This window comes from Sycon ciliatum, chromosome 6, assembly GCF_964019385.1.
Source record: "Sycon ciliatum chromosome 6, ocSycCili1.1, whole genome shotgun sequence".
Taxonomy (NCBI): Eukaryota; Metazoa; Porifera; class Calcarea; order Leucosolenida; family Sycettidae; genus Sycon; species Sycon ciliatum.
The window spans coordinates 28,296,451-28,315,593 of record NC_088648.1 but is presented as its reverse complement, the minus strand read 5'-3'; the positions used below and the strand labels follow the sequence as shown (position 1 = coordinate 28,315,593).

General features: G+C 47.9%; 1 protein-coding gene across 1 annotated transcript in view; it reads right to left on the bottom strand.

Moving 5' to 3' along the window:
• LOC135819839 (sushi, von Willebrand factor type A, EGF and pentraxin domain-containing protein 1-like) overlaps window positions 1-19,143 on the bottom strand; it is a 180,592-nt gene that overhangs the window by 148,474 nt on the left and 12,975 nt on the right. The window contains exons 5-9 of the mRNA XM_065333122.1: window positions 5,861-6,037; window positions 3,473-3,646; window positions 1,953-2,129; window positions 531-704; window positions 41-217 (exon numbers count right to left, since the gene is read on the bottom strand). Of these exons, the coding sequence (XP_065189194.1) occupies window positions 41-217; window positions 531-704; window positions 1,953-2,129; window positions 3,473-3,646; window positions 5,861-6,037 (879 nt within the window). The remainder of the gene's footprint in view (window positions 1-40; window positions 218-530; window positions 705-1,952; window positions 2,130-3,472; window positions 3,647-5,860; window positions 6,038-19,143) is intronic.

Here is a 19,143-nt window from a genome sequence, read left to right as displayed (position 1 = left end):
GTGGACATAAATGAAAACAAGGTTATCACATAGTACTGACGAGTGCATGTTGGTGGTGTTCCAGACCACGTTCCAGTTGTTTGACACACAGTTGTTGTTGTGCCAGAAAGTTGATATCCCGTACTGCACGCGTACGTTCTGTTCGTGAAGGCATCTCGAGCGCCACTGGACACGGCGCCGTTTAAAGGAGACACTGGGTTGGCAGGACACTGTATCACTATAACACCAGAATGACAAATACACCAAACAAAATATCAACGGAAAAACAATGCCAGAATTGGAAATACTGACTTACCATGAACCACAAACAGTAAAAGTAACATCTAGTGACCTTAGAAAAATTTCAAAGGCAACACAGCTTAGTCACACCTGGATCTCATATGACACCTGACGGGAAGTGCAGGGAAACCACCTGATGTCCCATCTTATTCTTCCTCTCAGCCATGTATACAATGCCTGTATCAGCATTTCTTCGGCTCTGGCTCTCCAAGGATCGATTTCTTATTTCACCTAAATAATCGTTTACGTACGCTGGCAAGTTGGTGGGTAAGTCGACCAAGTTCCATTTGGAAGACAAACAGATGCACTGCTGCCGACTACATTGTATCCGGAATTGCATGTGAAAATAGTTGCATCATTAATCTCCAAAGACATGCTAGCAATAGCTCCATTAGAAGGTGCAACTTGACCACTACACACAACACCTGCAAGACACATGAACCAGCAAACAATGAAGTCAGAACGGTCTCAATTCGAAGTCGCAACACAAAAGCAGCTTAGTGGCTGAGGTGTCAGCAAATTTGATACTCCTCCAGTAGCTCCTGATGATCACTCAGACTCGATAATTGGTCTGAATGCAGCCGACGAACTCCAGACAACTGGGTCTCCACTCAACCTCATGGAGAGCCCCGGCTCCGTGACAACGCAATAAAAACGGTATATACAGCAGTACTTGACTTGCAATGCTGCATATCCACAGCTGCAGATATGCGTCCTACACAAATACTGGGGAGTGCTAAAGCCAACGTATCTGACAGGGAGAGCCAACAAGTACTTTGTATAACCGTGCTCCAGGGGTTAAGTGTTCATTGAGATTACGGCATGGATCTATTTGGTAAATTTATACTTCTACAATTTATACTTCTACAAAGAATATTATTACAGCGTGCGACAGAGCTCTCGGCCATTGAAGAAAAAGTTGAGTCACCTCCACCATTACACTGCGCTCTTTAGCCGACTGGACCCTCCTGCACACAACCATCACCATTGCGAGGACACTTCCATATACGATATTGATAAACTCCTTCAGACAGCTGTTTCGCTAATACATAGCTCATCAGTGAAGGTAGATGTTGAATGATTAAAAATATAGACCAAACTGCTATTATATAGGGGGTTTCAACATACAAAACTGGCATAGCTGAGGTGATAACGCGGGGAAAAGGAAGTGTGAAGTACTGTTGAGTAGTTTTTTATTTAACTTTATTTTTATTATCCATGGTTGGCTGTAGGGTAGGTGTTCGCAACCTCAGACATGCATTTTTCTCCGTTTTCATTTTTTGAACCCATTTGGCGCAGAGTGTGATAAATCCATGTGATGCAGATGAATCGTTAGCAATGAATAATTTACGCCTCGCAAGACAATTTTGAAGATTCTAATGATGAAAAGTGGAACAACCAACGTTACGTAGAAAAACCGAAGGAAACCAGGCAGCTGATAATCAGAGTCATTTTCAAGCCCGTACTAGCAACTAACCTTTGGTTCAGTCTGTGGACTTCACCTTCGAAAATCTACGGCCATGCTGATTAGAGGCCGTACTTACAGTACTTTACCAGTACTTAAAAATATAATAATTCGGCCAAAATGGTGAAAATTTGGGGCGGTCGCGGACCATAAACAATCCTTTTTTTACTTGGCCTAAATGAAAACAAGGTTATCACATAGTACTGACGAGTGCATGTTGGTGATGTTCCAGACCATGCTCCAGTTGTTTGACACACAGCTGTTGTTGCTCCAGATAGTTGGTACCCGGTACTGCACGAGTATGTTCTGATCGTGAAAGCATTTCGACCACCAGAAGACACAACGCCGTTCATAGGAGACACTGGGTTGGCCGGACATTGTATCGCTATAACACCAGAATCACAAGTACAGGAAAAAATACAATATCAGAAACCCACGCCAGGATAGGGAAAGCTAACTTACTACGAACAACAAACAATCGAACTACTTCCTCCGCGTCATCGAAATTGTCGCAGTTTGACTTTTGATATAAACCGGGGTATTTACTCACCAGCACTCGTACCAGAGGCAAGGAATCGGACATAGGCGATAGTCATCAGTATAGGGTGACAGCAAAGTTCTATTTTCTGTTATTGGAAGCTGGCATTTTTGAACTAGACGCAACTTCTTCGTTGATGTCGCTGCGATGGTAATTTCGACTCGCTGAGATCAGTCAGGCTTTGCAGCCTGCACATTTCTCGTGCTTATGGCCATTCACTCAAGCCTCATCACTGTTTTACCTTAGCTGGGGTGAGAATGACTTGGTGGAACAAGTGGCAGCGCATGGAGAAACATCGAGGGGCCAGCAAACTAAATGCCTGCAACAGCGATAAAATTTGTCACTCTGGCTGAGACACTCAGTGCATGACTGTACCTGCAAGAGCCATGTAGACTCTACACGTAGTGCTAGTGATGCACGCGCAGGTGCCGTAACATGGTATACCAGAGGGCGAACTGAACGTGATGGTACACTTACGTGCATGAGCAGTGACCACACAGCTAAAATAAATCGGCATGCCACGGCTAAAAAAAGTTCATTTCAAGATCGAGGTGATTCCGCCGACGATAATCAACCGACCTCGCAACGATCGTGTGATCTTACTAGGCTTCGTTGTTGGTGAAATAGAAATCATCCAGAGCTAGCAGACGACAAGCATAGCAGCTCTTGTCCTGTGGAGAAAGTCAAAGCGTTTGAGATGAGGAGCGACCAACTTTCAACCTTCCTTGAAATATTTCGGAACGATATTTTTGCGTCCATTGACATCAGCGACGACGAGAACTTCATCTCTGCCTGAAAACTCTCAGTCCAACTGTCCTGGAACGTTACTTCAGTCTTCAGACTATCATACTGTGTAATAGGTTTTGAATGGCTTAGCTTATGGAGTTGTCAGTAACAAGTGACAAGTCACTAGTCAAACTGCGACAATTTCGATGACGTGGAGGAAGTAACATCTAGTGACCTTTGAAAGATTCCAAAGGCAGAACAGCTTAGCCCCACTTGAATCTCTTAAGACACATTACGGGAATTGCTGGGAAACCACCTGACACCTCATGTTGTTCGTCCTCTTAGCCATGAGTACAATGCTTGTATCCACATTATTTCTTAGGCTCTGACTCTCTAATGACTGATTTTCTATTTTGTTACAGCTCCCGCATCACATCAACTTAGATAATCATAATTATACGTACGCTGGCAAGTTGGCGCGAAAGTCGACCAAGTTCCATTTGGAAGACAAACAGATGCACTGCTTCCAACTACATTATATCCGGAATTGCAGGTGAAAATTGTTGCACCATTAATCTCCAACGACATACTGCCAATAGCTCCATTAGGAGGAGCAGCTTGACCGCTACACAGGACGCCTTCAAAATATTGGAAGCAACAAGAAACATGCGAAAAGATGCAAGTTTCAGATATGAAACACCAAAGTGGCTTAGGAAAAATACTGTCATGGGGTTGTATTAGATGTAAAGGTGCAGTGTTATGTGATTGTTATAATATTTTTCTGCCTGTGTACGGAAGGAATATTAGAGGAGTTGAAATAGAAAGCAAGTACAAAATGATGTGTTCCGACAAAATGAAGAAGAGCATTCAAAAAAGTAAAAGATAAGAGATGTATAAAATGTTTATACTGCAGAAGTTTAATCAGAAGATAACCGGACACGCTGGTATGCTTCGAGGCAACACAGCCCATAAAATCCTTGTCAAACTCATTACAAGCATGCAGGACGATGGCAAGATTGAACAATGGACTGGTCGTCGCCGGATCATGTGGATAAAGACGCCCACCAGCCTCAGTGTCGAGCAGAACATAAGTATTGCAGTGTCCTACGCAGAAGAGAATCGACTCTGCAGAATATTTCCGGGGTGGTATTTGGAGGTGACCCTGGCTGTGCCTTTCCACTAGTGATGTCGACGAAGTCTAGAGAGAATTTGCTGCGCTACGCTGGTTAACTGTTTGAGAAGCCATCTGTGGGTAGGGCTAGCCACAAAGGCAGACTTGCAGCTGCCATGGTACAAGCTGCGCAAACTCCAGTAGTACCTACGGAGGTTTGGTGCGCGTCTCCGATCCGAACATGCTATGCGTCATACGCTTCATAACCAACTCCCTTTTGAACCCATCGATTTGGAATACGGCCCATCACAGCCTTTTCGGACCTAAGCCAGTGGACTCGGCATGCAAAAGACTACAACAGATGAGCAAATCACGCTCATCCGTGCTTCTATATCAACGAAATGGCGCTTTTCGTGGTATTTTTGTATGCAAATCCCCATCTAGCACCCAGTTTCGTTGGAAGTGGCGAGTACAATCGGGAATAAAGGAGGAAGGGAGAATCTCAGCAAGACCATTCAATTTAGCACCACGAAGACTACAACTGGTGAAATTTGATATTAGGGTACACTTCCCCTCTAGCCCTTTAGCACCTAAATTGATTTTAGCCGACGCACGATTTTCACAAACTCACATTTTCATCTGGATGTAACATCGATAGCCTTTGGAGGATTCTCACAATCTTTAACTCTATGGAAACCTCTGGGCAAGACGAACGCAGCCATACCCAGTTCGCTATTGACAGAGTCGTAGGGGTAACGCCGCAGTGCAATGTAAGCATTCCAATGCCAGACCTACGAGCGCAGCACTAAATTCTCAGCCATTTCAACTCCCGTATTTCCCTCAATTATAAGTCGCACTTTTTACACTAAAATTCAGGGTAAAAAACCTGATGTGACTTACAATCGAGCATGACTTACTGCGGAAGTGGATAATATCGAAACAATATTACTCCAACGTGCAAATGGGGGTGCGACTTATAATCGGGGAAATACGGTATTTCGATCGCAGAACGGTCAGTTTTTTTAAAGGAGAAAGCTGAGAAATGTAGCTGGAAAATGACGTATGTCATGTGTGAATGCGTGGGCAGCGAGTCAGGGAAACCACCTTGCGCGTGTTTCAAATTCACGGCTGACTTGTGCCAGCAAATTTCGTTCGATTGTCATAACTCTGCTTCAGGACCTCAGATCGTCTTCGGGTGCCTTCGAGCCGACAGCCGAGGCCTTCCTGATACGAATAGACCTTTCGACCGTTGATTACGGACAATGATCGACCGAATGGGAGGGAGTTGAGCGAGAAAGGATTTCTCGTGCAACATCTGGCCATCGCCAACTACCTTTCAATTTGCATGATGTTGCTAGTGCTGTCTATGGCTCTATGTCTGCCAGTGTATGCGGAGCCAGAAAGAGAAGCGCCTTTGCAAAAATGTACCAGCAGGGCATGAATCACTGGTACAGAACCAGTCACATGCAAGTACTTTCACTTTTGCTTGTGGTATTTCAACCGCTTTTAACGCCATGACAGTATAAATGAGGGTGGCCCTACATTTGAATATAGCCCCAAGGCTTTTTGACTGGAAGCACGCTACAATAGGAAAGGTTAAGGTGAGCTTTGGATCTGTCCCTTTACTCTCTCTGAGAGCAACAGTTTTATAGGATGCTTAATATACAGGCACTCACTTGGAGGTAACATTTACAAAATTATTTGATAAAAGAATAAGGGAAAAAAAGGAAGAAGTACTGACGATTGCATGTAGGTGGTGTTCCAGACCATGCTCCATTTGTTTGACAGACAGTTGTTGTTGCTCCAGATAGTTGATATCCGGTACTGCACGAGTATGTTCTGATCGTGAAAGCATTTCGACCGCCACTAGACACTGCGCCATTTACAGGAGACGTTGGATTTACAGGACATTGAATTCCTATGGACACATATCCAATCAACAGACATTGTAGAGTCACTTGCTCAAGCTGGGAAATTCCAGAATATTCGGTTACATCACACGTCTTCCGTTTTAGAAGTCATATTTGAGAAAATCTAAGTATGTTTGTATATCAATATCAGATTGATCAAACTGGGAAGTTCAACCGAAGGCGGATGAATTCCCTTGATGCCAGTTGGGGGTGAGCAAAATGTCAATCCAAGTTGAGCATACACCCTTCCTACAAGTATATCTTCCAAGGTTCTTCATTTATTTTCGATGTTTTGTGCATAGCGGTGAATTGCAACAACCGGGTAACGTGGGTATGTTATGTTCTCATGCACACCACTACTACTAGACAACAGGAACTAGTTTGGTGACAAGATAATAGAAACTAATTATTTACATTCTCAAGTGAGGAAGAAGAGCAAGGAGAAGAACACATGAATCCAGAATATGGATGCGTGCATGCGTCCAATAGAGACATGACGTAATCACGTGAAGCAAGGCGTATAACGTAACAATACGCGTTATGCGGGTGATAACAACTTGAAGTACATGCGCAATACATGAGTAGCTAGCATGATACATCACGTCCCTCCTGAGATAGAAATATAACAATTACATTTACATACATGTATCTCACGCCCCTTCTGAGATGACAACAAGGCATCTAATACCAACTAGAAAGGACGGCAAAGCAGATAGAGATAACTGAATACGAAAATAGCTGAGCTCAACAAGAGGCAGAAAGACACACAGGCAGCTAATCATAAGTTTGGCCACGAGTGTTCGAAATATTCAGCCTAGACGGGGGTTGGCGGCTTCGCTGACTGCGCCGGACTGGCGGGGCAGGCTGAGTGATGGGGGTAGCAGGCATCGGCTGTGCAGGTGCTACGGGCAAGACAACAGGACGAAGAAAGCGACGGTTTCGCCAGTATATTCGGCCACTGGGAAGCTTGACCATGTAGTCGCGGTGGCTCCCAATGGCGACAATGGTACCGCGGGCGTTCCACAACTTGCTGCGGGGATCTTGTAGATCCACAGGGCAACCAAGGCGGAGGGCAGGCAGAGAACGGGAAGACTGGTTGTAGTGCTGACTGGCTGCTTCAGACTGGGCAGAGGCACGACTGTCGATTTCGTCAGCGGTTTCTTGCCACGCTGGGGCAAAACTGGTCCGGTGGGCAAGCACGAATGACGACAGGGGGCGGCCAAACAGGGCCTGCGCTGGGCTCTGACCGGAGCTACGGGGAGTGTTACGCCATTCCAATAAGCCACGACGGAAGGCGTCGACATTAATATCTCCGTTGGTGGTGGTCTTGTACACGAGAGATTTGATGGCCTTGACAGCCGCCTCCGCATGGCCATTCGATTGTGGGTAATGCGGACTGGATCTGGCGTGGCGGACTTGCCAACGCTGACAGAAGGCGGAGAAATTCTGCGCTGTAAACTGCGGACCACCATCAGTCGTCAGGACAGCTGGGACACCGAGATCCGCGAACCAGCCTCGGAACGCACGGACTACGTCAGCGGAGGTGGCGGTGCGTCCTATCTTGGCAACACAGGGCCAGCCGGTCTTGCGGTCCACGTATACCAGGAACTGGTAGCCTTGGCATTCTAACAGATCCGCGCTGGTGCTCTCAAACGGGAGGGCAGGACAACGATCCTCAGTTGCCAGCAGCGGTTCCTTCACTTGGGAAGGTGCGTGGCGACGGCATTCAGCGCAGCTGCGAACGATATTGTCAATGTCGTTGGACAGCTGGGGCCAATACACCACCTGGCGAGCACGAGCCTTGGTACGGTTGAGACCTTGATGAGCAGCATGCAAGTCGTCAAGCACACTACGCCTGAGGGGACGCGGGACCACCATGCGAGGACCTTTCAGTACCAGGTCCTGGTCGACTGTAAGATGATGACGGACTGTCCAATACGGCTGGGCAGCAGGACATAAGTCGCGTTTGTCGTCGGGAAATCCGTTCCGGACGGTGGTGAGGAGTGCCTGATAATCCGAGTCAGCTCGAGCGGCTTCTTGCAATTCGGCAAACCGGAGATTGGCAATCTGGCCTTCGGTGTCTTTCCGAATGCAAGCGCGTATGGCAGGAGTACGAAGGGCTGGGTGTTCACCGAGCTCATCGTCAGGGGTGGGATCATCCACTGGATTGCGGGACAGCGCGTCGGCGAAAGCGTTGTCAGTACCCTTACGCCAAGTGGCATGCAGCTGGTATGGACGAAGCTTCATGACCAGGCGTTGGAGCCGGGGATTCTCAATCTGATCGAGCGAGTACGAGTTGATGATTGGTGTGAGGGGCCGGTGGTCGGTGACAAGCTCAAACAATGTACCGGCGAGGTAGAGAGAACATTTCTTCACCGCCCAGACGACAGCTAGGAGCTCCAGTTCGATGACAGCATACCGGGATTCTGGATCCGACAGAAATCGACTGCCACACTGGAGAATGCGCCACTTGCCATCTTGCAACTGCCACAGAACGTAGCCAAGGCCATGCAAAGCAGATGCATCGGTCTCTAGGCGGAGTGGCTGGTCACGTTGGAAGAATGACAGCGTTGATGGTGACAACAGCTCAGCCTTGGCAGCGTTGACTGCGTCTGTGTGAACTGAGTCCCATACAAACTCGTTGGACGTCTTGAGCAATGGGCGCAACGGGGCGGCGTGCTCAGACAGGTGCGGGGTGAACTCACCACACTGGTTGATAAGACCCATAAACGATCGGAGATCAGTGCGGTTGCTGGGAGCTGGAAACTGGCTGATAGCTTTAACCTTGGCATCATCGACGGTCCAGCCGTCAGCACTGATGCGGTAACCACAGAACTCCACGGCTGGCATGCCGAACACAAACTTCTTGGCGCTCAGAGTAATGCCATTCTCCCGGGCGCAGAGCAGGACATCCCGGACGTGAGATCGGTGGGTGTTCAGGTCATTATCGTAGACGAGGCAGTCATCAACGACCTTCTGGAACTGGGAGATATGAGCGAACGCGGCGTCGGTGCGGCGATTAAACTCGTCTCCGGCAGAGACCAATCCTTGTGGGTTGCGTAGGTACCTGTACCGACCCCAAGGTGTCATGAACGTGGTCAACGGACGGGAGGCCTCGCTCAGAGGAACTTGCCAATAGCCGTGGCGGGCGTCTAGCTTGGTGAAATATCTTGCGTTGCCAACGCTGGATACAGCGTCACGAGGGCTTGGTGCGGGGTGAGCAGGGCGTTCGACTTGGTCGTTGAGCTTTTTGAAATCAACGGTGAGCCTCTTCTCGTTTGTCCCCTTCTTGTCCACGATGACAATTGGGTGACACCACGCACTGGGTTCGGTGACCTCCTCGATGATGGCATCCCGGACCATGTCATCACGCTGGGACTTCACTTGGTCACGGTACGCATGCGGGACCTGGCGGGCATGATATGCAGCGACAGGCTTAGCATCAGCTCGCACTCTAATTTCCATAGGTCCACCAAGCATTGGCTTCAACACAGAGTCATCAAAGACGTCAGCGAATTCAGCTAGGAGTTCGGCTCTCATCGACTCTGAGTCGGTGGCTTTGGACACAACCTTGTCCGCAGGTGCATCGGGAACGACCGATGGGACTACCTGTTGGACTGCTGCGATTTGCTTCGGCCAGCCGGACGGCAAGTATCCTAGGGCGTGCAAGGATGAACGGGATAGGAGGGCATCAGTCAAACCATCATAGACATGAATGGTGGACGTGTGCTGGTTTGGTCCACAACTGAGAGTCGCCGAAATCTTGCCAACAGGGGTGAGACTGGCGCCATCTGCGGTACGAACATCGTCGATGTCGTCAAGCAGGTTCTCGACAAATCCGCCTAACTGGTCAAGGTGTTGAGTGCCGATGGCATCAACGTCGCTACCAGTATCCGGGAGCCAACTAAGAGCTACGGGCTCTGGCTCGGTCACAAGCTGGGTGGCAACGGAAACTGTTGCGTCGTCCAACAGAGATGCTCGGTTGAGTCGCAAGTGTGCGATCTTGGACGACTTGTCCGGCTTCTTGGCAGGCCTGCGGCACATTGCCCGGAAGTGACCCGTTCCATTACAGTTAAGGCACACTTTGTTGATCGCGGGACACGGCGATTTCGTGTGCGCTGTGCGTCCGCAGTTACGGCACTTATCACGAGCAGAGGTGTGCTTCGCCTCAACTGGGGGCTGTGAAGCTACCTTCGCGCGCTGATAAGACGACTTCCTGGCAGCATTGACTTGGCCGGAGGTAGGGATATGGTGGCTGGTCTGTGTGGCTGCCTCTTCTGCACGACACACCTTGACTGTCGCCTCCAATGTCAGGTCGGAGGTGGACAACAGTTTGTGACGGGTGGTGTCGTCCAGGATACCGATAACAATGCGGTCTCGCATCATGTCCGCGTGGACCCGTGCAAGATTAGTTTTGCACGTAGAACAGGCACGTGCCGAACAGACAGAACAGAGCTCGTGTTCCACAAAATCACACGTGTTAAACAACTCCTTCAGGGAAGTGTGGAACCCGTCAAACAATTCCCCTTTCTGTTGCGTGCGCTTATAAAATTCAATTCGGTCAAGTATCGGGTTTCTTTGTCGGCGAAGAAACTGCTTGACCGCCTCCAAGACGTCACACGCATCAGGATTGGTCGCGATGACAATGGTGCCCTCCCTGATAAAACGTCTGAGGTCTTCGTCAAGGCACTGACGGATGGCAGATACCCTGGTTTCCCTTGACTGTGCTGTCAGGTGCTGGCACCGAGAGAAGTCTTCCCACAGTTCCTGCCAGGCAGCAAACTCTGACAGGGACGCGGAAGACAGCAGCATGGGTCGCTCCGCCGCGACAGGCTTTGGAGCTGGCGGTGCTGGCGACGATCGAGGCTGACTCTGTTGAGTAAGACCAGTGATAATTGCATCAAGACGCTTCTCTCGCTCATTGGCTGCCTCCATCTGCTTTTTGAAGAGATCGGCAAGAGCAGCGATATCTGCGCTCGGCACACTTGGTGCAGCTGCATCTGACATTTCGGAAGACGGTCACGACTAGAGAAATAATAAAATGTAATTGGACCTGCAGGCCTCGTGCGAACACAACCGGGATGCACCACGGGCAACTAGAAAAACACAGGTACGAAACTTCACTGCGCCATGTTATGTTCTCATGCACACCACTACTACTAGACAACAGGAACTAGTTTGGTGAGCAGATAATAGAAACTAATTATTTACATTCTCAAGTGAGGAAGAAGAGCAAGGAGAAGAACACATGAATCCAGAATATGGATGCGTGCATGCGTCCAATAGAGACATGACGTAATCACGTGAAGCAAGGCGTATAATGTAACAATACGCGTTATGCGGGTGATAACAACTTGAAGTACATGCGCAATACATGAGTAGCTAGCATGATACATCAGGGTACAGCATTGCAAATGACCGAGGCTTCTCTGACCCTTTTTTAAAAGTCCAAGATCGTCACTGCCTCAGCTCTCTATCTTAATCTGGTTAAATTATGGCCTGGACAGGGGTGCTGATCAGATGTTTCTCAACCTGTTGAAGCTCAACTGACGGCTGAATTCCATGAAATAGTGGGCACAGAGCACAGGTGTTGCATTCTCATGCAGGTTTCCTAAGTGAAGCGGTTGATTTGCTCCGTAGGATAATAGCGAGTAAGACAATTGATAGCCTAAGGCAGCGAAAAGCACAAGCTCCAGTATCAGGAGTCACAGATGTTGCAAATATTGACAAACCCAATGTAGCAGGGTCTGAAACATAAAAATCAACATATGAACCGCGCCAAGCTAAAAAGTGGCTTCTTGTTTAGCCAACAAATCGAGAAAGTCACCAAAACGTCACAGTTGGCAAAATTCTACTCGAGCGTGATCGCGAAAATATTTACTTTCAACTTCAAGTTTGCTATGGGTTGAAGATAGAAGCCTGTTTATGTTTGAGCAACACTTCTTCAGTGTTCCCTCTTTCATCGTTTTGGGGATTTCTCCACGTAAAGATGTTGCCCCAAAGCGTTCAGCCGGTTTGACTTTTTAGGGATCCCCTTTCTCAGCACAGGCAGAAACAAGCTTGGCGTCGGCTGGCATGGTAGAGTACTGATTATACTACGCTTACGCTCTCTGTTTTGCGTCATCAGAAGCCCCTTCACTAGTGTCTGCAACATCACGTTGCCGATGTAGAAATAATTATAGATCACTCAGCGGGTCGACATCCAGCTTCTCCTCGCAGTCGCTATTACTCCAGCACTGACTATCGTAGCCACCAGTATCCAGTGTCGATTTTACGAGGGCTCTGCATTGCTATGCATATGAGACTCGCCATTGCTGGACAAACTCAGCGAGATCGCCACCAAAGAAACAATTTCGATCGCGAACTAACCTTCAGCGCCGCTTCGCACGGGGAGTCTCACGCTGACAACTCTGGACCTTGTCGCGACAGGGTTTACGACGAAAGGGCGCGAGATTTTAGGGCGCTTAGACGTTTCGGCGCCCTCAAACGGCGCTGAGACACGAGGGCGCTGAGACATCACGGCGCTGAGACACGAGGGCACTGAGACATCAATGCGTTGGGACACGTCGGAGGCGAGACGAATCGGCGCTAAACTGTATAATGTCGACCCATGTTGAATAACTGAACAAATCACCTCGGAATAAAACAAAGGTACGCCCCCCCCCCCCCCAATTATCCCAAGAAATGTTCTGATTTTCTAGTCATAACCGATAACCGAATCTGACTATGGCAGCTCAAGCCGATGGTATTCACTTATCTACTACGAAGAAGAAGAAGAGACTCCTCATCCATGAGGGGTTTTCGTACACCAAGGACAAGGACGGACTACAGGACACGACTTACTGGAGGTGTGAGCGGCGAGGCGAATGCAAGGGACGCTGTAAAACTGTCAGGGATGACGTGTTCAAGACCGTTCACCACTGCCACCCACCGGATGCGACGCGTGTCACAGTCGAGAAAGCCAAGGAGGAGCTACGGACAAGGGCCGCAACGACAATTGAGCCAACGAGTGCCGTTCTGAGAGCTGCAACGAATGATCTGTCTGCTGATTGCCTATTCTCGTTACCTAAGGCATCTTCCCTTAAGAAATCTATCCAGCGCGAACGACTTGCTGCCGGTAATGATCCTCCAAATCCAAGAAACTTACCAGAACTTGTTCTCCCGGAGCAATTTAACCCTAAAACAGCCAACGGTGTCATTTGACACCGCGCGAGTCAAACTTTTGGAATTACCAAAATTTGGCTAATCAGAATAAGCTCAAATCTTGTGACTATTCCTAATTTTGCTTCCTCTTTCGTCTGCCATAAATATTTGATTTGTAATTGATGAGGTACCATAATGGCGAGTACGTATACCTAGAACGGCCAACCAGTGTCATTTGACACCTGCACTATAAAAAGCCATTAGTGCAGCTAGATGAAAAAAATATGAACACATTTCGAAGGTGTTAGCCATATCGAGTTGCTCGCATGCCAAGCAAGACAAAAGAAAGGTGCATGGGCAGGAAAATCGCTGAATACAGGACAAAATAAATTATCAACATACAACCGTCGGGCGAGAATCGCGAATTTGGGGTGGGTAACTATTAGTGCACAGATTACACAAACACTCTTCAGCTATCGTCCTTGATACTGCTTAATCCCTGTCAATTCCCTGTAAATTACCCTAGAGGAGCCATCGCGGTCTGACGGCCAAGGAAATACTAGAATAGATGTCGCCTATTACCATGCATGAATCTTATGACCATCAAAGCGAAATTGCCCACTTTATCTTCATTTTATGGCTGTTCAAGTGTAGTGACCATTGGCAGTGGTGGATCTGTTCTGTCATATGAGGGCGAATCGCACGGTCACAACGCCTGAGTACCTGTGAATTCAGAATGCATTGAGGTTTACGAGCCTCCAGAGAGCAGACGAGGATTGCGGGATAGTCCAGACAAGGAATTGTCAGAAACAGTTGCAGGAGTGGTGGAGACCCCGAAATAGATAGTGTTGAGGAAGAGGAATCGCAACTCTGTAACCTGGAGATGGTACACCGCATTATCGCAAGCATCGAGCTGTGTAGATTATCCTTTCTAACTACTTGACGAGCTAATAAGGCTCTTGAACCAAACCTCTTCCTCCCACGCTTCAGGCTAAACGGGTAGGCAGCCCCTGTGATGCCTTGTCTCTCTCTTTAGGGGCCCCCGGATGCTGCAGAAATTGATTGCTAAGTAATAATTGATAACTTTATCATCAATGCATTACTGGTCAAGAAACTGTTGGAGAAGAAAGAGTTGCAGTATGAAGCACTTTGGTAAATTGAAGTGAACTATCATCTAACCTCATTGCCAATAATCGCGGATTGCATTTTGTTCTCAAGATTACATTGTAGGAAGCAAAGACGGTAGACGTAGAAGGTAGAATTAGCAAGAATTAACAATGGTCCGCCTAGTGTAGACCACCTAGAGCCATAATATAATTATGTTTTACATGGTGAGAGTAGTAAGCCCCACATAATCCAATTCTAGCAAAAGACGAGATATGTCCTTGACTATTTCGATCGAATGTGGTGGATCTACCCAACAAAGACTATTCCAGAAGATGTCCCCCTGCAAGACGGTTACATAAATGAATATATGGGCCAGTGCATGCGAAAACGTGTCTTCGGTGGAAACCGATTTCTTTCAGAATTTTGAGAAAATCGATCGGAAAGAAGAGCAAACATTTTTTTAGCTTGATCGCTGATCTTGTCGACATTCCAGCTCGATCTCAAGAGAAGCGACAAGCGATCGACTTTCATCAATCATCATGGACGTGGCGGCACAGCAGGAGTTGGAAGAAGCACTTGAGGAAGGGCCTGTGAGTAGTCACACTCGAGGTAGAAGCCGAGCAGCACGTCGGTCCGGCTGTACCGCCCGCGTGATTATCGGCGCCTCCGAAGAGATCGGCAAAGTTCTCGAGGCGGAAGACGACAGTTTCTTTGGCGAGTCGGAGGAGTCGGCAACTAGCAGCTGCACTCGCTCACTGTCTGGTAGTGAGTCTGATGAGCCTCCTGCTAAGCGCCCGCGCGTGGAAGACTCCTGGGTTGAGCTTGAAGGTGAGTCGAGTGCCGAGGAATCAGGTGGAGACACTGATTCAGCAAGCGACGATGAAGACGATGAACAAGACGCGCTTCAGAGCGTTGCCGCTGTGGACTCTCTGATTCTTCAAGGCTGTGGCTGCGTGCAGAGCAACCACTATAGCAGCTTCACTTCGAACTCAATCCTTCACTACCAAGACCAAGTCTCGGCAATGAAATCCAAAGAGCTCGACATTTTTTTGATTGGTGTGCTGGCTGCGCGCTGCACACGCGACGACCCTGTCGTACATAATCAGTCGACAGCTTCTGCAGCTTCCGCAGCGGATCCGGAGCGTACGCGCATCACATTTGGTTATACTGTGATGGGCCACATTGTGTGTCGCACCGCGTTCATGAAGCTGCATATGGTTGGCAGAACGCGTTTGCGTCGTCTGCAACTGGATGTGGAGAATGGTAGCTGTCACCCAGGTGCTCACGGAAACGTTGGCAATGTGCCTTGGAACAAATTTCCAGCAGAAGTGGGAGACAGAGCACAGCAGTTCATCTTGAACTATAGCTTAGTGTTCGGTCTCCCAATGCCTGCAGCCCCAAGAGGAAGAGGTGAGGAAGCTCCCATCTACTTACCTGCATCTGCCACTTACAAGTCCGTACACTCCGAATACGTAAAGCAGTCCGGTGAAGCGCAAACCCTGGGTTACCGTGCATTTTTGTACCTGTGGACGAAAAAGTGCAAGTCCATCAAGTTTATGACGCGGCGGATGGATGTGTGCAACAAGTGTGAGCTGCTCAGGGACGATATTCGTTCTGCTCGTGCAGAGGATGAAAAGATTTCTGCGACGGAAGCGCTCCGTGACCATGTGGTCCTTGCACAAAAAGAGCGCGAGTTCTACACGACAGTGATTGAACAGGCATCCGAATCTCTGGTGGCCAATCCAGCCAACCCTGAATTTACTCATTTGACTTTCGACTTTGCCGAGCAATTCGTCCTGCCTCAGCACGCGAGACAACCAGGGCCGGTCTACTACAAAGTTATGTTCCGTGTGAATGACTTCGGCATCGTCAATGAAGCATCCAAAGAGCAAATTCATCATCTCTACCATGAGGGTCAAACAATGGGAGAAGACAACAAGCTGAATCACAACCCTAACTGTGTGATATCAATGCTACATGCTTACCTTGAGAGCTCCGTTCATGGCCGCAAGCTCCACCTCCATTGTGACAACTGTTGCGGCCAAAACAAAAACAAAACAATGATGGCGTATCTTTGCTGGCGTTTGCTATGCGGACTGGAGGATCAGATTGATATCTCCTTTATGGTGGTCGGCCACACTCGGTGTTCAGTTGATGGAGGATTCGGTCTTGCGAAGCAAAAGTACCGACTAGGTGATATTGACACGATGGAGCAGCTCGTGAGTGTCGTTACGGAATCTGCTTGCTCGAACGTCGCCAGTACGAAAAACTGGGAGTGGAGGGACTGGGATTCCTTTCTTCAGGGTTACTTCAAGCGCCTTGCTGGCATAACACAGTACCAGCATTTCAACATGACCAAAGAACAACCAGGCAAAATCAAGATGAAAAAAACGTCGGCTGCTGAAGAAGGTGACACCATCCAGCTGCTGCGTAATCCCAGTGACACCACAGGCTTCTCAAGCAGCTCTCTTCCTGATGTGCTTCCAGAAGCAGGCTTGTCAGCTCTACGCCGAAAGTACTTGCTGGACAATGTTGCTGGGTTTTGTCATGCGGAGAACAAGGCAGCCTTCACTGAATGTCTTGGGCAAGACTAAAGTCTGCCTCACAAACCTGTAGCTGTTTTCAGCAACACTGTAGATAATGCAATATAAGGCATATTCCGTGTTGGACAATGCCATAGAAATCATGGTCTCTGTATACTTTCAAATATGATATCCAACTTTATCTTCCACAGAGGTGTTCTTTAGACCCCTGTGATTGATTTTCAAGGGAAAAAAAATTTTCCAAAATTTTGCCCTTAGACACGGTATTGCATGCACTGGCCCATATATGACAGGCATCAACCCCTTCACACTATCCCAGACCTTTGCTAGTTCATGCACATCCAGAAAACGCTCATTCCTGCACTGGTCAATAAGCTTGTAGATAGTCATGGCATCTGGTTGCTAAGTGCCAGCCAAGGAGAAGAGAAGGGTATACCTCTTTGAAAGAGTCTAAAATGCAGTCGTTACTAGCCTAATTTTAAAACCATGTCTAGCAGCATAATATGTGTCAGCTTGGTGAAACAATGATGCTCATAGTCAGTCCATGTTTGTACTTGTTACTGCGTGTTATTCATCGTGACGGTCGAGTAATCCGATGATGCCAAAGCAAGTATTCCCGAAAAGCAGTTCCCCATGTGCCCAGTGACGTTGACACATTGCTTGTTATTGTAACTCTGTGATTATATGCAAGTAGTTGAAGTTTTGCCTGTAATTGAGTTCATCCTTCGCAATTGCCGTTACTCGTACATCGTATTTTAGTTGCGTTTTTTTTTCTTTCTTTTTTTTCTTTCTACAAAATCCAAATATCTCCAGACACTGGGGTGAATGATGGAGTGTGGTGGTGGGGCCCATTAAGCTCCGCCGACCAGAGGTCTCGGCTTCATAGCTCCATGGACGCACCAAAGGGATATTGGGTGGGGAGGATTAAATTGAAAAAGAAAAAGAAAACAGAAGAAAGAAAATGGAAAGATTGTATTGCTCAGTGAGCAAAAGAATAAGTTGAATATTGAAGTGAACGCTGTTAGACTTTTAAATTCAAGAGGAGACTGTCCGTGAGGAGAGATTACATGTATGTCCAAGCAGGGTAGGACACTGTACCCTCTTACTCGCGTATGCTATGAGTGGCCCAGTGCCAGTTCGTTCTGAGGAGATGGTGATAAGCTGCTGTCTTGAACTTTTGGATGTTCTTTGGGTGAAATGGGTGGGGAATGATAGAGGTAGGCAGCTGGTTCCAAATTGGGATGACGGAGTGGGGAAAGGCTCGGCTCACATTGTTCCGGGAATTGACAGGAAGAACATTCTGTAACTGATGGGGATGCGCGGTGGACAGTCGTACAGCCTGGCGGGTGAGGCGTCTGGCCAACAATAGTGTCTGGGTGAATCCTAAAGTGTTGTGTACATCATAAATGCCGCTAGTGATAGCCAGCACTGAAAACAACAAGTATAATAACCTATATCATAGGTCTTAGACATGGAAATGTATGCAGGTGTCAAATGACACTGTTTGGCCGTTCTAGGAGTACTGAAAGTGGTGACCGTCCTAGGGTTAAATTGACAGCAAATAAAAAGAACTTTCTGATGTTCTACAGCGGACCTGGAGAAGACCGGATTCTTCTGTTCAGCAGCAAACATGTGAGATCGAAAGAGCCAGACTACAAGGAGGAGATGCACCACCACCAAGGAAGAAGAAGTATGTGGAGGTGGACGAGCGACTGGCAATTCTGACCACCATTACTTTCGAGAATAATTCGATAAAACTTACATTGTATTCACAGCAAACTTGAAGATTGAAAAAAATTAATCAAAAGGCAATGGACGCCCTGTGGTAGTGGTGACATTCTGTCTCGGGGACGTGTGGTCCATACGCCTCACTGTCTGCGCGGCAAAATGTTCTCGCGCCTTACGGTGCAATGCCCTATTGTCACAGACGCCGTCAAGTCTGGCGCCCAGGTGTACTTCGACCTACTGTTAGACGCCCTACTGTCGCGATCCCACACCTGTCGCCATCGCTGAGTCTAAACTCAACCTCCGTGTGACAAGCTCTCACCTAGCGCTAAAATCAATTGACCACACTCATTTGAAGACGCTTGAAACTCCTTTCACAACCAGACCACGCCACCACTCCCCTTATTCATGGCTCACACATGACGGGTTTACGTGGCTCTAGTAAAAAAATCTGACTTTCAAAAGCCAGTTGGACTGTTTCCGATGGATGGACTGTAGACCTGTCCTGGAATCTGATTCATGGATGAAATTCGCAATGGTCTGAACGGGGAAAATGTCCTCCTTTGCATTTTCACCTCCCTTCTTTCATTCACTCT